General features: G+C 52.7%; 3 protein-coding genes across 8 annotated transcripts in view; 2 read left to right on the top strand and 1 right to left on the bottom strand.

Moving 5' to 3' along the window:
- Positions 1 to 6,743, top strand: part of Styxl1 (serine/threonine/tyrosine interacting like 1) — a 28,946-nt gene extending 22,203 nt beyond the window's left edge. For all 5 annotated transcript variants that reach the window (XM_060382213.1, XM_060382214.1, XM_021649357.2 and 2 more), the window contains 2 exons: positions 558 to 670; positions 5,942 to 6,743. In XM_060382213.1, coding sequence (XP_060238196.1) covers positions 558 to 670; positions 5,942 to 6,073 — 245 coding nt within the window. In that variant the 3' untranslated portion in view covers positions 6,074 to 6,743. The remainder of the gene's footprint in view (positions 1 to 557; positions 671 to 5,941) is intronic.
- Positions 6,744 to 7,955: 1,212 nt separating this feature from the next.
- Tmem120a (transmembrane protein 120A) lies at positions 7,956 to 15,752 on the top strand. Its single transcript, XM_021649322.2, has 12 exons — positions 7,956 to 8,161; positions 9,800 to 9,918; positions 10,116 to 10,232; positions 13,972 to 14,031; positions 14,234 to 14,329; positions 14,406 to 14,495; positions 14,587 to 14,652; positions 14,747 to 14,808; positions 14,898 to 14,990; positions 15,108 to 15,172; positions 15,271 to 15,339; positions 15,424 to 15,752. The coding sequence occupies exons 1-12, from the start codon at positions 8,081 to 8,083 to the stop codon at positions 15,535 to 15,537; spliced, it is 1,032 nt and encodes a 343-aa protein (XP_021504997.1). The 5' UTR covers positions 7,956 to 8,080; the 3' UTR covers positions 15,538 to 15,752.
- A 143-nt stretch (positions 15,753 to 15,895) lies between these two features.
- The window catches only part of LOC110555861 (NADPH--cytochrome P450 reductase), a 47,166-nt gene continuing 46,226 nt past the window's right edge, over positions 15,896 to 16,835 (bottom strand). For both annotated transcript variants that reach the window (XM_021649334.2, XM_060382208.1), the window contains exons 14-16: positions 16,678 to 16,823; positions 16,505 to 16,590; positions 15,896 to 16,409 (exon numbers count right to left, since the gene is read on the bottom strand). In XM_021649334.2, coding sequence (XP_021505009.2) covers positions 16,265 to 16,409; positions 16,505 to 16,590; positions 16,678 to 16,823 — 377 coding nt within the window. In that variant the 3' untranslated portion in view covers positions 15,896 to 16,264. The remainder of the gene's footprint in view (positions 16,410 to 16,504; positions 16,591 to 16,677; positions 16,824 to 16,835) is intronic.

The following is a 16,835-nucleotide window of genomic DNA, read 5'->3' as shown; positions in this document are numbered from 1 at the left end:
AGTGCAGATCTTTTAGTCAGCCCCAGAGTTCACCAGGAAAAGCAAGATTCCTGGGCAAAGCTAGGCTGACTCAGGTCAGGGGTCTCTGCTACCAGCGAGGGACCAACATGGACCCCAGTCCGAGCTGCTGCTTAGATGGCTAAGAGTGGAATAGTAGCTTTCACCACCCCTCATTTGCCCACAACTCACCACTTTCACTTTTTATTTTTTTCAACTTGAGGGATACAACATGAAACACATGTGTGGCTCTACCTCTAAGCCACGCCCCAGCCCCTCACTGGGTGTTTCTAGGCAGGTACTCTACCACTGAGCCACACCCCAGCCCCTCACTGGGGGACTGTAGGACCTTCAGTCCTCTTTTTCTTTTTTCTTTTGACAGCATCTCCATAGGTTGCCTAGGCTAACCTTGAACTTTCAGTCTTTTTTTCTCTTAGCTCCTGAACATGTAGAATTCCAGACCTGTACTACTAGGCCTGGCAAGGCTGGTCTTCTGATGGCCACTGAGGTTCCCAGGATAGGGGCCATGCACAGCCCCTCTTGCCCACTTCCTTTTGCAGAGATTCACCTCCGGCTCCAATCTGTCATCCTGGTCTTTTCCACCCGGGGCATCAGCCGAAGCAGTGCTGCTGTTGTGGCCTTCCTCATGCATTATAATGAGGAGACCTTGAAGGTATGTGTTATGGGGCTGGGGCTGGGGCTGGGGCTGGGGCTGGGGCTCCTCTGTTAGAATGTTCACCTGGCTTGCAAAAAGGTATGGATCTAAGCCAGGCATGGTGGCTTTGTTTATACATTTAATCTCAGCATTCAAGAGGCAGAGGCAGGTGGATTTCTGTGAATTTGAGACCAGCCTGGTCTAGAAAGTGAGTTCCAGGACAGCCAGGGCTATGCATTGAGATCCTGTCTCAAACAGACAAACAAACAAAGACTGTGGGTTCAGTTCCCATCAACACATGAATCAGGTATGTTGGGACATGTAATTTTAGGACTGGAACTGGAGAGGGAGGCAGGAGAATCAGGAGTTTAAAGTCATCCTCAACTACAGAGCAAGTCTAAGGCTTCCTGAAGGTAGCCTTTCCCCCTACTTCTGCTGTGTGTGTGTGTGTGTGTGTGTGTGTGTGTGTGTGTGTGTGTCTATGTCTATCCAGATCCCCTGGAGTTATAGGCACTGTGGAACTCAACTCCAGCCTGCTGCAAGAGCAGCATAGGCTGCTCTTAGCTGCTGAGAAATTTCTCCAGCCCCTAGCTTCTTTTTCTGTTGTTGTGATAACATACTCCACAATAGCAACTAAAGGGAGAAAGGGCTTGTTCTAGCTCACAGTTCAGGCTGTATCCACAGTGGTGGGGATGGTCAAGGCAGCAGGTGCTTGCAGCATTGAGTCCTGATGAGGAAGCCCAGAGCGATGGGTGCACACTGCGGCTGTGCCCATGGTGGGTGCACACTGTGGCTGCGCTCACTTTCTCCATGTCTACACTCTAGAGTCCCAGCCAGGTAATGGTCTTACCCGCCTTAAAGATGGTCTCCCTGTGTCAGTTGACACAGTCAAGGCAGTCTCCCACAGACAGACCCACAGGCCAACCTGTTCTAGACAGTTGCTCATCCAGACCCCCTTCCCTTCTAGGTGATTCCAAAGCCTGCTGAGCTCAGAACTGAAGTTAACTACCACAGGTGCCCAAGTTAGTTTGGGTCTGTCCCAAGGAGAATTTCACAGAGGCACAAGCATGTGGCCTCAGCCAGTCAATTTTCCTTTACCTTGAAAGCAGAGGGATAAAAAAGCGGGAGCTTGCATAGCAGCACCAGGGCCTCACAACTAATGGCAGGCTGAAGCCTGCCCTAGAGTCTTCCATGCTAAACTTTGCTAGTCACAGCCTGCTTGCAGCCTCAGAGGGCATGACTCTAAAGAGCCTCCAGATTCAACCTGGGGTGTGGTTTGATGGTAGAGCACTTGCCTAGAAACTCCCAGTGCAGGCTGTGGTTCAGTGGAAGAGGGCTCAGAGTCCCCTGGTGAGGGCCTGCAGGAGTGGCTGGGGTGTGGTTGTGCTTGCCTTGAATCCACAAGGCCCTGGGTTTGATCCCTACCGAGCACTGGAAAAACAAAACAAAACCCCAAAAGCTTTTGAGCCATCCAACGTGACAGTGTCAGTCCTTTCTGGCCACATCATGGTAGTTCACAGGCTTCTAGCCAGGGTGGGTGGGGAGGAGGGTGAAGTGAGCCCTCTTCTGGTGTGGCTCCTAGCTAAGCTAGAGCCTAAAGGGTGTGCACAGCCCTTACTGCTTGCTTTGTTAGTCCCCGGCAGTGGTTGATGCCGGACCCGCTCTGGTCCAGGTGAGTCTGGACTCTGGAGGAACCCTAGTACTTATTTCTGGAGTAGCCATCTTTGTCCTCTGTAGGAAGTCCCAACACTGAGCACTCTTCCCAGGGATTCCTTCTAGGTAACTCTTGGCCAAAAAGAGCTGTTCAGCTCACTCGGCTGTGGCCAGGAGTGCCTGCTTCTCAGCTGCCAGGGTGGGAGGCTCACTAGCATAACTTGGCCTGGGCTTGACTCCAGGAGCTGACATGGAGCTGATGTGCTGGGGCGGGTTCTCTGTCCCCATGCAGTGGGCACACTGAACCCTCTGGTATCTGCCCATTAAAGGTGTGTAGAAAAGCAGCTGGCAAGGTGACCAAGCATGGAAACCCTTGCCTGCAAGCCTGGTGCCTGCGTTTAACTCCTGGAACTAAAGCTGGAAGGAGACATGACTCCACAGTAGCTCCACAGTGTGCAGTGGCATGTGTGCCCCTCCATCTCCATAGCATGCACACGTGATTAGAACATGTAAGGTTATTTATTTTAAGATTTGCATTTCTTTGTTGATTTAGTTTTGTGGGTTTTTGTTTTGTTTTGTTTTGTTTTTTGTTTTCAAGACAGGGCTTTTCTATGTAGCTTTGGATCCTCTGGAACTCATTCTGCAAACCAGGCTGGCCTTGAACGTAAAGATTCACCTGCTTCTGCCTCCTGAGTGCTAGGATTAAAGGCGTGTGCCAGCACCATCTGACTGCTTAATTTTATTTCATGTGTACTGCTATTTCTCTACCTGTGTGTTTGTATACAACATACGTGCAGTGTCCTCAGAGGCCAGGAGATGGAGTTAGATGCTCTGGAACTGGAGTTACAGACAGTTGTGAGGTATCTTATAGGTGCTAGGACTTGAACCCGAGTCCTTTGGAAGAGCAGCAAGTGCTTTTAGCCTCAGAGCTTTTAATCTCTCCATCTTCTATTTGCTGCATTAATTAATGTATTTATTTATTGACTTTTTGTTGTTTGAGACAGGGTTTCTCTGTGTAGCCCCAGCTATCCTGGATTTGCTTTGTAGACCAGGCTGGCCTCAAACTCTCGGGGATCCACCTGCCTCTGCCTCCCGGAGTGCTGAGATTACAGATATGTGCCACCGTGCCCAACTTGTTTTTAAAGAGAGTCACCGTGTTGCATAGATTTTGCTATGTAGTTCTTGGTGGCCTGGAACTCACTCTATGACCAGGCCCATCCTCCATTGGCTATATAACTCAGGCTGCCAGGGAATCATGCTGCAACTCCAGGCTGGAGCTCACAAGCCTTCTTCCTGCCTCCTGAGTGCTGGGCTTGTAATGGTGTCCTACTGTCCCTGGCTGGTAGGGAATGTTGGATCCTCTAGAGTTGGAGTTACAGGTGGTTGTGAGCCACCCAGTGTGGGTTCTGTGAACTGAACTCTGGTCCTCTGCAAAAGCTCCTGAGTCACCTCTCCAGTTCCCATGCCCAGTGTTATATGGTGCTGGTGGCCAAACTCAGGGCCCAGTGTGAGTAGACAAGCACCCTGCCAACTAAGCCACATCCCATCCCTCTTAATGATTTCTAGACGTGGACTTTAGGGCTAAGTGCACGCAGGTTGAGAAACCCAGCTCGTAAATTTTCACATCTTGCAAAACTGAAATTGTGTGCTTAGTGGATGATAGCCCCTCCTGTTCTCTCCTAATCCTAGCTCTGGCAGCCACCCCTGGGTTGCAGTTTGTCTACATCCAATACCTTACATAATTTATAATTCCCTTCTGTGTGTTTGCGTGCATGTGTGCATGGGCACATGTTGTAGGCGCATATGAGGGTGTGTATATGTGGGTCAGAGGAAAGCTTCAGATAGCCATCTTCAGGCATTATCCACCTTGAATTTTTTTTTTTTTAAGACAAATTCTTTCATTGGCTTGGAGCTTGCCAAGTAGAGTAGGCTGACTGGCCAGCAAGCTGCAAGGATCTCCCTGTCTCCAGCTTCCCAGTGCTGGGAATAAACATGGCTTCTGGGGATCAAACTTAGGTCCTTGTGCTCATAGGGCAATGGCTTTACTGACCCAATGCTGGAACTGACTTCCTTCCTTCTTTCTCTCTTTCCTTCCTTCCTTGTTTTGTTTTCGAGACAGGGTTTCTCTGTGTAGCCCTGGCTGTCTTGGAACTTGCCCTGTAGACCAGCTGGCCTTGAACTCACAGAGATCCACCTGCCTCTGCCTCTTGAATGCTGGAATTAAAAGTGTGTGCCACAGCTTCTTCTTGCTTTCTTAATATCTGAATATATGTATGTGTGTGTGTGTGTGTGTGTGTGCGTGTGCATGTGCATGTGTGTGCGCGCGCTTGCACTTGTGGAGGCCAAAATCGTCTGCTCTGAAGAAACTGTCCTTACGAGTGGTTGGAATCCACTATGTGCATATTGGGGAGTGATCCTGGGTCTTCTGGAAGAGCAGCAATTGCATCCCTGACCCAACTTTCCAGGCCCTTGATTTCTGAATTATTTCTCCTCTTCCTCCTCCTCCTTTTTGGCTATTTAGCATTAGCATATAGAAATACACCTGGGAGTTATGTGTTGAATTTGTTGTTCTGCCGTTTTGCTGTGTTTATTAGCGCGAGTGAGCCATCACTCCAGCCCCTAAGGTGTCATTTTGCTTTTATGCTTCCTCTGTCTTTAACCCAGACAAAGGCCAGCCGAGTTCTGTCTGCGCTTTATTGCGGATGCGGCAGCTGGAGGAAGGCAGCTTTGCCTTTCCTCTTCAGAGAACCGGCTAATGGTTCTTGTCATCTCTCCAGTGATTCGGTCAGTCTCAGTGCAAACCCCTATTGAGGCTGCTGTGTGCCCCAGGCTCAGCCTGGCGTTTTCATGCCCACAGGAGGTTGCATGCATTGTCTCACAGCAGCCATCTGAAACAACTGACTTCTGTGCCCCAAGTCAGAATCAAAGGAGCTTGTCCACCGCCCAGCCTGTGCGCAGGCTCCTTGTCCTGATGCCCTCACCTGGGCTACTGTTCTGTCTGTGCTTAAACTCTTTTTTCCTTCCGTTCCTTTGAGTATGTTTGTGTGTGTGCACATGTATGCCTTGTGTGTCTGTGTGTTTGTGTACAGTGTGTGCATATGCACTGTATGAGTCACTAGGATTGAACTCAGATCATCATCTTGGGGGGCCTCACCTTCTCTCTCTCCTCTTCTCTCCTCTCCTCCCCTCCCCTCCTTTCCCCTCCTCCTCTTCCCTCCCTTCTTCTCTTCTCTCCTCTGCTTTCCTCCCTCCCTCCTTTCCTCCCTCCCCCCATCCCTCTCTTCCTCTCTTCCTCCCCCTTCGATTTGGCCTGGAACTCCACAATTAAGTTATGCAAGCTGGCCAGTGAGCCTCAGGAATCCCCCTGCCTCCACTTCCCCATCACTAGGCACAAGTGTGTCACCACAAACAGCATTTGTGCCTGGGTCCTGTGGACTGGACGCATGTCTTGCCTCATGCACTAAAAGCACCCTGCCTACCAACTGCCACTCCAGGCCCTGTCTCTGCATCTGATCTTAAGCCACCAGGTGGGCTTCTGGGAAGGGATCTCCTGCCCTCCCTGAACTGGCTGTGATCTGGTCTGGAAGGAGCCTAACACCTGTCCTGAAGCCTTTTTTTTAATCTCTGCTTTCACAGAGGTCTTGGGCCCATGTGAAGAAATGCAAAAACAACATGCGTCCGAATCGAGGCTTGGTGGCTCAGCTGTTGGAGTGGGAGAAAGTTATCCACGGGGAATATATCACTGACATCTCCAACCCTATCTACTGACCTTCACTTGTGGCCCAACCATGGTCACTACACCTTGTTTGGGGGCACTCGGGGGTGGGGGGCTAGGGTAAATGGAATGGTCTAGAAAAAGAGCATTGTTGCTTGGAATTTCATGTCTGTGTCCTAAGAGTGGTTCTTTTTGTGTTTTCCCTTCTATACTGGGGATTGAACCTGTAACAGTGGTTCTCAGCCTTCCTAATGCTCGCCCTTTAATACAGTTCTTCATGTTGTGGTGACCCCAACCGCAAAATTACTCCGTTGCTTCTTCCTAACTGTAATTTTGCTGCTGCTGTGAGTTGTAATGCAAACATCTGTGTTTTCTGATGACCTCAGGCAACCCCTGTGAAAGGGTCATTGGATCCCTAAAAGGGTCTTGAGCCATAGGTTGAGAACCACTGACCTAGAGCCTCTCACGTGTCAGGCAAGTTCTCTGTCATTGAGCTATACCCTTGGCCTCTTTCTCTCCCTCTCTTTCTTCTAAGACAAGGTCTCATGTAGCCTGGGATAGCCTCAAACTCTGTGTGTTGGAAGAGGACCTTGAACTCATGCTCTTCCTGTCTCCACCTCTCCAGTGCTGAGATTACAGATTGTACCACTACTTCAGTTTATGTGGCACTGAGGATGGGCTCATCTTCCTGCATGTTAGTCAGACACTACCCATTAAACAACACTCCCAACCCTGCACTTTTTTTTCCTTATCCATTCCACATACCCCTTTAAAATTTATTTTAGAGTTATTGGTTTTATCTTATGTATATAGATGTTTTGCTTACATGTATGTCTATGTACCATGTATATGCCTGGTGCCTACAGATGGCAGTAAAGGGCATTGCATCCCTTGGAATTGAAATTACAGATGGTTGTGAGCCACCGTGTAGGTGCTGGGAACCAAACCTGGGTCCTCTGAAAAAGCAGCCGGTGCTCTTAACCACGGAACCATCTCTCCACCTTCAAAGCTGAGGCCTCTTTACATACCCTTCGCTGTCCTTAGCCATGCCATTTTCCTGCCTACATCTTCTGAGTGCTGGGATTACAAGTGTGTTCCATCATGAGTGGCCTTCTTAGGCCCTAATCTGGTCCATCCAACAGAGCAGAATAATGTTTCCTTCTTGCTGCTGGAGCAGCTGTTGAACACACTGATGATTTGGACTCTTGGGAGGTTACCTGGGCTGGGGTGCTTAGCAGATTGCTGCGTCAGCCCATCCAGAGAGTATCACAGTGTTCAGGTTGGAGATCCTCCAGCCCAGCCTTAGGGATGCGCCTCCCAAATGCTGAGATGATAGAGATGCGCCTCCGCATCAGGTTTACTATGCGGTGCTGGCTTGGGATTGACCTCCGTGCTTCCTACATGCTAGGCAAGCACTGTACAGACTCAGCCGCATCTGGAGCCGCAGTGGTGAGGCTTCAGTAGGGACACGCTGGGGAGTTCCGTGTTCTACTTTAGGAGAGCCAGTCTTCAAGCTTAGGACAGGGGAGGTGAGTGCGGAGGGCTCTGGGACAGGAAAGGGTATCTGTAACAGCTGTGAGGCAAGGAATGTCCCTAGAGAGGCGCAGCTTCTCAAGGACAAAAGTGTAGGAAGCGCAGGGCGTGGTGGCGCACGCTTCTCATCTCGGCACGCGGGGAGGCAGAGGCAGCGCTACTTCTGGGTCCCAGACCAGCCAGGGGTACATAATGAGGCGCTCTCTTAAAAAACTAAAGTGGTGGCAGCACGTGCTCCTGCTCTGTGAGTAGCCGGAGGAAGTGGACCACGCTGGGCGCCCAGGTTCGGTTACTGAGCTAGGAGACGCCCTGCCGGCGCGTGGCCCCGCCCAGTTCCCGTCTCCGGCCCCGATTGGCTGCTCCTAGGGGCGGGGCTCGCGCTCGGATTACGCCGGGCCTTTTCCCGTTGGCAGCCTCGGCAGCGCGAGCCCGGAAGCGGACGGGGGCGGTGGCGGAGGCGCCTCCGGCCGGCCGGGGTTGCAGCTCCGTCCTCCCCACTCGCGGCGTCCCGTGGCGTGGACAAAGACATGCAGTCCCCGCCCCCGGACCCGCTGGGCGACTGCCTGCGCAACTGGGAGGATCTGCAGCAGGACTTCCAAGGTATCCAGGTGAGCGTCCCTGCGGCCATCCGTGCCCCGAGCCACGTCTCTCTGTCTCGGGGACAAGGGTCGGACAGTCCTAGGTTACACATAGGGTAGCTCGGAGGGGTCAGGGGTCGAAGCTGTCCCCCTCTTTTCCTCCTATCTGTCCGATGGCAGCCCCGATTCGGGTCCCCGGCGTGCCTGGGTGGGCCTTGTACTGGACCATCTCGACTTTGTGCAAAGGCCTTGAAAACAGGTCAGGACTCCTCTTTTGCCCTCCCTCTGCACCGCTACTCGATCTGGGACCCGGTTCCCTTCATAAAGAGCAGTCGCCGAGGCAAAGCCCAGAAGGGCCCAGCCCGTTGGGTCAGTCACCCTGCAAACGTGCAGCTGGACAGTGCCTTCCCCGCCCCTGGCTAACTCCTTGCCGAGCGCTGCAGGAAAGCAAGTTTAGGTAAAATTCAGGCCTGGCTGGGGGTCTCAGCCACCTGAGACCGAGGAACAGCGCCCACCTAGGGACAGGGGGAGGCTTGACCCAGAGCGCGTGGCTTTCTTGTAGGGTAGAGGTGGGCGGGGCAGACTGTAACGGGACCCGGCTTGGTAGAGAGGCCACCAGAAAACCTCCTAGTCGCAGGATGAGGTTGTTTGTGGCCGCGCTGTTCCCATACCGGAGAGAAGGAAGCCGCTGCTTCCAGGAAGGCTGCCACTGGGCGGACATGGCAGTGCTAGAGCCCGAGGAGGACGTGGCAGACCCAAACAGTGGAGCCTGGCCAACTGGAGACTAGGTTAGACCTTTCCCTCTCCTGGACTGCCTCCAGCCTCGTGTGGCCGCTGCAGGCCAGCTCTTCCCAGCCTGCTGGCACTAGGACTCTCTAGAGGCCTAGACAGCTCCAAGACTCCCAGTTTCGCCATCACTGTGATGGCCTCAGCCTCTGCCTTGATTTCCCCACATTGCCCCTTGTCCTGTCTTTAAGTTGCAACTTACAAGGTTCACCCACCAGGGCAAAGTGCTTGGGGAAGCTTTGGACCAAAGGTGGTTGCAGGCAGGGAGTGGATGGGAGGGACTGGCCTTGGGGCTAGAAGTCCGGTGACCTTTGACCTGAGAGGAAGCATCAGGAATGCATGGGTTTCGGAAGGCATCATGGATATTGCTGTTTTCCATTCCTTCCGGGTGGGTAGGTCGGAGAACCGAGAAGGTAAGGGGTGGGTTCAGGCAGCCCCTTTGGTCAGGAGCGGCAGTTCTCAAGCTGTGAGGTTGTGACCCCTTTGGGGGTGGGTTGAACGACCCATTCACAGGATTCACCTAAGACCATTGGAAAACATAGTTATTTACAATACAATCACAACAGCAGCAATGAAAGTATCAATGAAAACAATTTTGTTTTTGGGGTCACCACCCCATGAGGAACTAACTGTATCCAAGGATCTCAGCATTAGGAAGTTTGAGAGCCACGGAGAGTCCAGATGCCAGACTCAGGTAGCACAAAGAACCCATGCAGAGCTGGGGACAACTGACTGTTGTTGAGGACATGCATCAAGACACCTAGCTCCTGACTTGCCTCAGGGGAAGAGTATCTCTAGGAGGTCCCTGGGCAAGCACAGAAAGTTCTGCCTCCAAGAGGGCTGGTTGCCAGCCCAGGCACTAATGCCTTCTCCTCACGCTAGGAAACACACCGCCTGTACCGCCTGAAGCTAGAGGAGCTGACCAAACTCCAGGACAACTGCACAAACTCCATCGCCCGGCAGAAGAAGCGGCTCCAGGAGCTGGCCTTGGTGCTGAAAAAGTGAGTGTGGGGGTGATGCCCCACCGGGGGTGGGTACCATTGACTTGGGGTGCCACGGGGCTAACCCTGGCACGGCTCTTCTACGCTTCCACTCCCTGGGCTCTGTTCCTTTTCTCTGTCCCGAAGGGTTCCCACAGGGGCTCCTGCAGGGCTTGGGCTCCCCGACCTGCTCTGACTGACTCCTGCCATACTCCCAGATGCAGACCCTCTCTCCCAGCCGAGGCCATGGAGGCTGCGCAGGAGCTGGAGAACCAGATGAAGGACCGCCAAGGCCTCTTCTTTGACATGGAAGCCTATTTGCCTAAGAAGAATGGGTGAGCCCTCTCTCTTCCCGGCTCCAGGGCCGTGGCGCCCTAGCTTGGCTTTCGGTCATTCAGTCAGTGAGGGAGGCCGTATTGCCGGCCTGCTTGTCTGACAGCTTCCGTACTGGGAGCTTCAAGGGGAATGTTCAAGGAACTGGGCCTCAGGAATGGACATCCAGCCCCACAAGGCCAGGCACAGCCTCCTGTGTAGGGATGCCTGAGTTGTCTTCAGAGGTAAAGAAGGAGCTAGCACATGCCTGTGGTGCTAACACTCTGGAAGCTCGGGGAGGACGAAGAGTCCTCTTCGACTACATAGTGAGCTCAAAGTTAGCCTGGCCAACACAGCGTCTTTCAGGCTAGCCAGAACTACACAGTGAGACCCTCCCTCAAAAAGGCAGGGGGGGAGATGGCTTAATGGTTACAGCACTTACATGGTAGTTTACAACTGTCTGTAACTTCCGTTCCAGGGGATCCAACACCACCTTCTGGCTTCCAAGAGCCCCAGGCATACACATGGTACACACACATAACTGCAGGAAAAACACCCATACGTACAAAAATAACATACAAGCCAAAACCAAACCAAGGGCAGGGATGTAGCTGACTGGTAAAATGCTTGCAAAATATGATTGGTAACCCTGGCAGTGAGGCTGGGTCTGTATGGGGCGGTGAGTTTGCGTCCTGGATAGTTTTTATGTCAACTTGACACAAGCTAGAGTCATCCAAGAGGAGGGAGCCTCAACTGAGAAAACGCCTTCTTCCCGTTTGTCTGTAGGCAGGTCTGTGAGGCAGTTTTTGACAGGAAAGGGCCCAGCCCATTGTGGGTGGTGCCATCCCTGGTCTGTGGTCCTGGGTTCTATGAAAAAAAAAAAAGAAAAAAAAAAAAAAGCAGGTTGAGCAAGCCATGAGGAGCAAGCCAGTAAGCAGCACCTCTCCATGGCCTCTGCATTAGCTCCTGCCTCCATATTTCCATATGGCTTGAGTTCCTTCCTTGGCTTCCCTCAGTGGACTATGATTCAGGACACGTAAGCTAAATAAATCCTTTTCTCCTCAAGTTGTATTTGGTCATTCTGTTTCATAAGAGTAATAGTAACAGTAATAGGACAGAAATTGGTACCAGGATAGTAGGGTATTGCTGTGGCAGACTTGAGCATGTTGTTTTTGGGAGAATTGTGGAAGGACTTTGGAAATGTGGGCTAAAAAAGTCATTGGGTGTTGAGAACTCAGTGTGCTGTTCTGTTGGAGCTTGGAAGATATTACTGATAGCAGTGCAACCAATGGAGGCCAGGCTTGTGAGCTTCAGGAGGAAGTTTAAAGATTCTACCAAGGACATTTGCTATTTAGAATTGAAATTCCCTTAGGAAGCAGTCAGGGGGATCTCTATGAGTTCAAAGCCAGTCTGGTCTACAAAGCAAGTCCAGGACAGCCAAGGCTACACAGAGAAACCCTCCTTGAAAAGCAAAACAAAACAAAAAATTTAAGATTCTGCCATTCAGGTCAGCTGGGACTGAAGAATTAGCAGTGATTAAGAAGAGACCAGCGGCCAGGCAGTGGTGGTGCACACCTTTAATCCCAGCACTTTGGAGATAGGCAGCTGGAGCTCTGAGTTCGAGGCCAGTTTGGTCTATAGAGCAAGTTCTAGGACAGCCAAGGCTACAAGAAAAACCCTGTCTCAACAAAACTACCACCACCACCACCCTCAAAGAGAGAGAAACCAGCATCACTGAGGTGAAATCTTCTGGGAAGCGTTTCCTCAGAGTCAGAACATGGAGGCTGTGTTCCAGAAGTGGCCGAGGTTGTACCTTGAGTTGGCAGCTGCACTTGTAATGTGTAAGACTTTCCCAGGTGGTAGTGGTTTTGAAGGCATGATATCATGGAGAGCAGCTTGGTGTCGTGAAGAGAGCCTGGGAGAGGCTCTTAGAGAAAGCGCCGCCAGGTTCAGCTAGCAGACCCCAGTACTTTTGAGATACCACCAGGACAACAGCAGCCATGGAGTGTAGCTGGCCTGAGCAGAGGACACTGTTTTTGTGGGTTGAAGAGGGTGGGGCCAGAGAAGGAACCCAGGCCCTTTGGGAGCCGCTCTGAAGAGTGAGTCCCAGGCACTGTGTACTGAGTTATTTATACAGCTGGAGTTTGGTTTTGTTCAGATTGTCACTGTGCCCTGGTTCTTCCCTCTTAAATGTTTAATTAATTTTGATTTTATAGGCACCCACAGCTTTAAGACTTTGAAAGAGATTTTGGGGTTTTACAGAGACTTGATTCTTAAAAGGGATTTTGTAAAAGAGGCTGAACTCCTGAAGTGTTTGAGTTTGTCAAGTCTGTACTAATTTCAAGTTGGTAATATGTCTTATATTGTGATATTTATTAATAGGCGATCTTGGGGATGAACCAGAAAGGAAAGGTTATTGTTAAATAGTGTTGCAGTGTCAGCTTGACAAGGGGTCAGTTGTCCCGGCTAGTTTTTGGTCAACTTGACACAGCTAGAGTCACCTGAGATGAGGGAACCTCAGTTAAGAAATGGCCTCAGTACGATAAGGCTGTGGGGAGGCCTGTAGAGCATTTTCCAATCAGTGATTGAGGAGGAGGGCCCGCCCATCGTGGAAGGTGCCATCCCTAGGTTGGTGGTCCTGGTTCTACAAGAAAGGCTGAGCAGCCAGGCAGTAGTGGCACATGCCTGTAATCCCAGCACTCAGGGAGGCAGAAGCAGGCGGATTTCTGTGAGTTCAAGGCCAACCTGGCCTACAAAGTGTGTCCAGGACATCCAAGGCTACACAGAGAAACCCTGTCTCAAAAAACAAAACAGAAAGGAAGAAGGAAGGAAGAAAATGAAGGAAGGAAGGAAAGAAAGGGAAGGGAAGGGAAGGGAAGGGAAGGGAAGGAAGGAAGGAAGGAAGGAAGGAAGGAAGGAAGGAAGGAAGGAAGGAAGGAAGGAAGCAGGCTGAGCAAGCCATGAAGCACAAGCCAGTAAGCAGCACTCCTCCATGCCTCTGCATCTGCTCCTGCCCCCAGATTCCCACCCTGCCTTTTTTCAGTGAAATTCAGTCCAGGATATGTAAGCCAAATAAACCCTTTCCTCCCCAAGTTGCTTTTGATCATGTTTCATCACAGCGATGTGACTGCAGTTTTGAAGGAGGCACTGAGTGGGGATGAGGTCTGTGTGTGGCTGTATGGAAGCCCTGAAGGAACTGCGGCCTAAGCTTCTTTGGGTTGAAAAAGAAAAGAATTAGCTGGGGAGGGCTATGTGTGAGGGTGGGTGGATGGGCAGCAGCGCATCCTTGATTCCAGCCAGAGGCAGGCGGATCCCCGAATTCATGGCCAGCCTGGTCTACAGAGTAGTTCTAAAACAGCCAGAGCTGCACAGAGAAACCTTGTCCCAAAAATCAAACACAACCAAACAAACAACAACAACCAAACAAACAACAACAACAAAAAAAGCGAAAGCAAAGAATTATGAGACAGCAACCATCAGCTCAGATGCCAATCCATGCCCAGGTCTGAGGGGTGGTCTGGCACGTGGGGATGGTTTCTCATGGGGAAGGATGGTCAGGGCTCTCAGGGTGCCAACAGGAGGTCCCAGGCTGGAGACACTGCTCACCCCAAGGACAGGGTTCAGGAGCAGGCAGGGAGAGAGGCAGGGGACAGTGTGTGTGGCTGGTCAGTGGCACCCCCTAAGTTTAGAACGACAAACCAAGGCTGCGGGGAAGGCAGCAGGTCTGTTTCTCTGCCACTCAGGCCTTCTTCTGTCCCTTAGGTTGTACCTGAGTCTGGTTCTGGGGAATGTCAACGTGACACTTTTGAGCAAGCAGGCTAAGTATGTGGTGGTGGTGGTTGTCAAGGGCGGGGTTTCACCCAGGGTCCCCAAAAACCTCTGCCTTGACTTTGGTTGGTGAGGTCTTGGGTTCTAGGTCTTCTTCTGTGACCTCTGGGCATGGTGGCAAACAGAGCCCCAACCCCTCCACCTCCCAGGTGGTTTGCTCACCATGAGTGAGAAGGCCTGTCCCTCTCCCTACCAGGTTCGCTTACAAAGACGAGTATGAGAAATTCAAGCTCTACCTCACTATCATCCTCATTGTCATCTCCTTCACCTGCCGCTTCCTGCTCAACTCCAGGTGAGTGTCTTGGTGTGGGTTGGGACAGCATCAGAGACAAGGCTCTGGCATCACTTCTTTGTACCCTGCTCCCCAGGGTGACAGATGCTGCCTTCAACTTCCTGCTGGTGTGGTATTACTGCACACTGACCATCCGAGAGAGCATCCTCATCAACAATGGCTCCAGGTGCGCGCGTGCAGTGGGGCGGATTGCGGCACACGGGTACTTTGTGTCTGTGGGGGCCACTCCGCATCGAGTAACTGTTGCCCTCTTATAGGATCAAAGGCTGGTGGGTTTTCCATCATTACGTGTCCACGTTCCTGTCAGGAGTCATGCTGACCTGGTGAGTGACCAAGAGCTCAGCGGCAGGGGAGGGGGGGGAGGGGGGAGGTCCAGGCTCTCATACCTCCCTTTCTCTGCTTTCCCCCTAAACTTAGGCCAGATGGCCTCATGTACCAGAAGTTCCGGAACCAGTTTCTATCTTTCTCCATGTACCAGAGTGAGTTTCCTTGCTAGGGAGGGGACGAGGGGGAAGAGAGCCTGTGGCCCAGAGCGGGTCTAACATGGCCACCGGTCCGGGCCACCCAGGCTTTGTGCAGTTCCTGCAGTATTACTATCAGAGCGGGTGCCTGTACCGCCTGCGGGCCCTGGGCGAACGACACACCATGGATCTCACCGTAGGTGAGTCGGGTGACCCTGCTCTGCCTGGGCAGAGGACGGGAGGGGGAGGGGGTTCCCGAGTGGAGGCGCCCTGTCCCTTCCAGCCTGTCACTACTTCAGCTTTCCCTTCCCCCCCAGAGGGCTTCCAGTCTTGGATGTGGAGAGGCCTCACCTTCCTCCTTCCGTTCCTCTTCTTTGGCCATGTAAGTCACACCTGGGTGTCCCCATCCTCCCCGTGGGTGTCCACCTGCCTCTGAGCCCCAGCGACACTGCGCTCACTGACAGACTCCCTCCTTTACAGTTTTGGCAGCTTTTTAATGCGCTGACATTGTTTAACTTGGCCCGGGACCCTGAGTGCAAGGAGTGGCAGGTGAGCCAGGGGTCTGGAAGGGGTGCCCAGGAGAACCCATCTTGACCCCGCCTGTCCTGACCCTGGCTTCCCTGGCCCCTGCAGGTACTCATGTGCGGCCTCCCCTTCCTCCTCCTCTTCCTCGGCAACTTCTTCACCACCCTCCGAGTGGTCCATCAGAAGTTCCACAGCCAGCAGCACGAGAGCAAGAAGGACTGAGACAGATGTGATGCCAGCCCCAAAGGGGCTTCTGACCTGTGTGCCAAGTGGGGTGGCAGGCTGGGGTGCCCTGTATGTATTGGGGTTTCCCTTCTGTGCCCCCTGGGCTTCGTGGGCTCTGTGGGCCCTGAGGAAAGCCTGGGCCTGGAGCCCAGCGTGCAGGATTTGGGCTCTGGGCCTCAATAAAGGAAGAGAGGCATGGACATGCCTGATAAGTTGTGGATGTGTCCTTCCAGGGGAGGTGGCGGGGCTTGGGCCCCCAACATGGCACTGATTCTTGGCTCCTGGTTTAGGGGGCTGTGTAACTGAAACAGATCCCATCATAGACCCCATAGCAGCTCAAGCAACACCAGGCAAGTACAGAAAACAACTTTATTCCAAGGGCCAGGTTATTTAAAATTATGTACACTCATTCAAAATCACACAGTGGGGCTGCACCCCAGGTCAGTGGAGAGGAGAGCCCCTTCTGTGCAGCTGCCGAGGGCCGAAGGCACCCATCACCCAAAGGTGGGGCCAGTCCCTCTTGCCATATGCCCTGGGGCTGGGCTGCCTGGTACAGTGGACCAGGCTCAGCCTAGGCGCCCAGGAGGGCATCACTCAGGCCAGGAGGAGTCAGTCTCTGGGCCTCCCTGTATTGAGGCCAGGCAGGAACCACCAGAGGCGAAGGTTGGCAGAAGGGAGTAAGGGAAGTGATTACAGGGAGCGAGGGGCGGGCGGGCTGCGGCTCCTAGCTCCACACATCCAGTGAGTAGCGGCCCTTGGTCATCAGCTTCTTAACATAGTCCACAGCCTGGGTGTGCTCCATGGGCCCAAACTCAGCCACAATGTCGTAGAAGGTGTTCTGCACATCTTTGGCCATATTCCGAGCATCCCTGGGTGGAGAGGGGACAGGAGGGTGTGACGGGTCTCACTGGAGCCACCCTGTAGGTAGGTGGACAGCACCCTGGGCCCAGTCCTTTTTACTCACCCGCAGACGTAGATGTGGGCGCCACCTTCATGGATCAGTTTCCACAGGTGTTCTCTGTCTCTCTTCAGCAGGTGCTGGACATAGACCTGGGGGAGGGGGCAGCTGTGAGCAGGGTCTGGACCCCACAGCAGCGCCTCTTCCCAGGGCAGCCCAGCACATCAGCGCAGCCTCACCTTATGGGCCTGCTCCCGGGAAAAGGCCACATTGAGCTGCGTGAGGGTGCCGTCCTTGTGGAACTGGGCCAGCTCTTCTCGGTACAGATAGTCCTCATCCGAGCGCCGGCAGCCGTAGTAGAGCAGGGTCTCTCCAACCTCCTTGCCTGGGCAGGGGT

This window comes from Meriones unguiculatus, chromosome 4 (assembly GCF_030254825.1).
Source record: "Meriones unguiculatus strain TT.TT164.6M chromosome 4, Bangor_MerUng_6.1, whole genome shotgun sequence".
Lineage (NCBI taxonomy): Eukaryota > Metazoa > Chordata > Mammalia > Rodentia > Muridae > Meriones > Meriones unguiculatus.
This window is presented reverse-complemented; position numbering and strand designations above follow the sequence as displayed.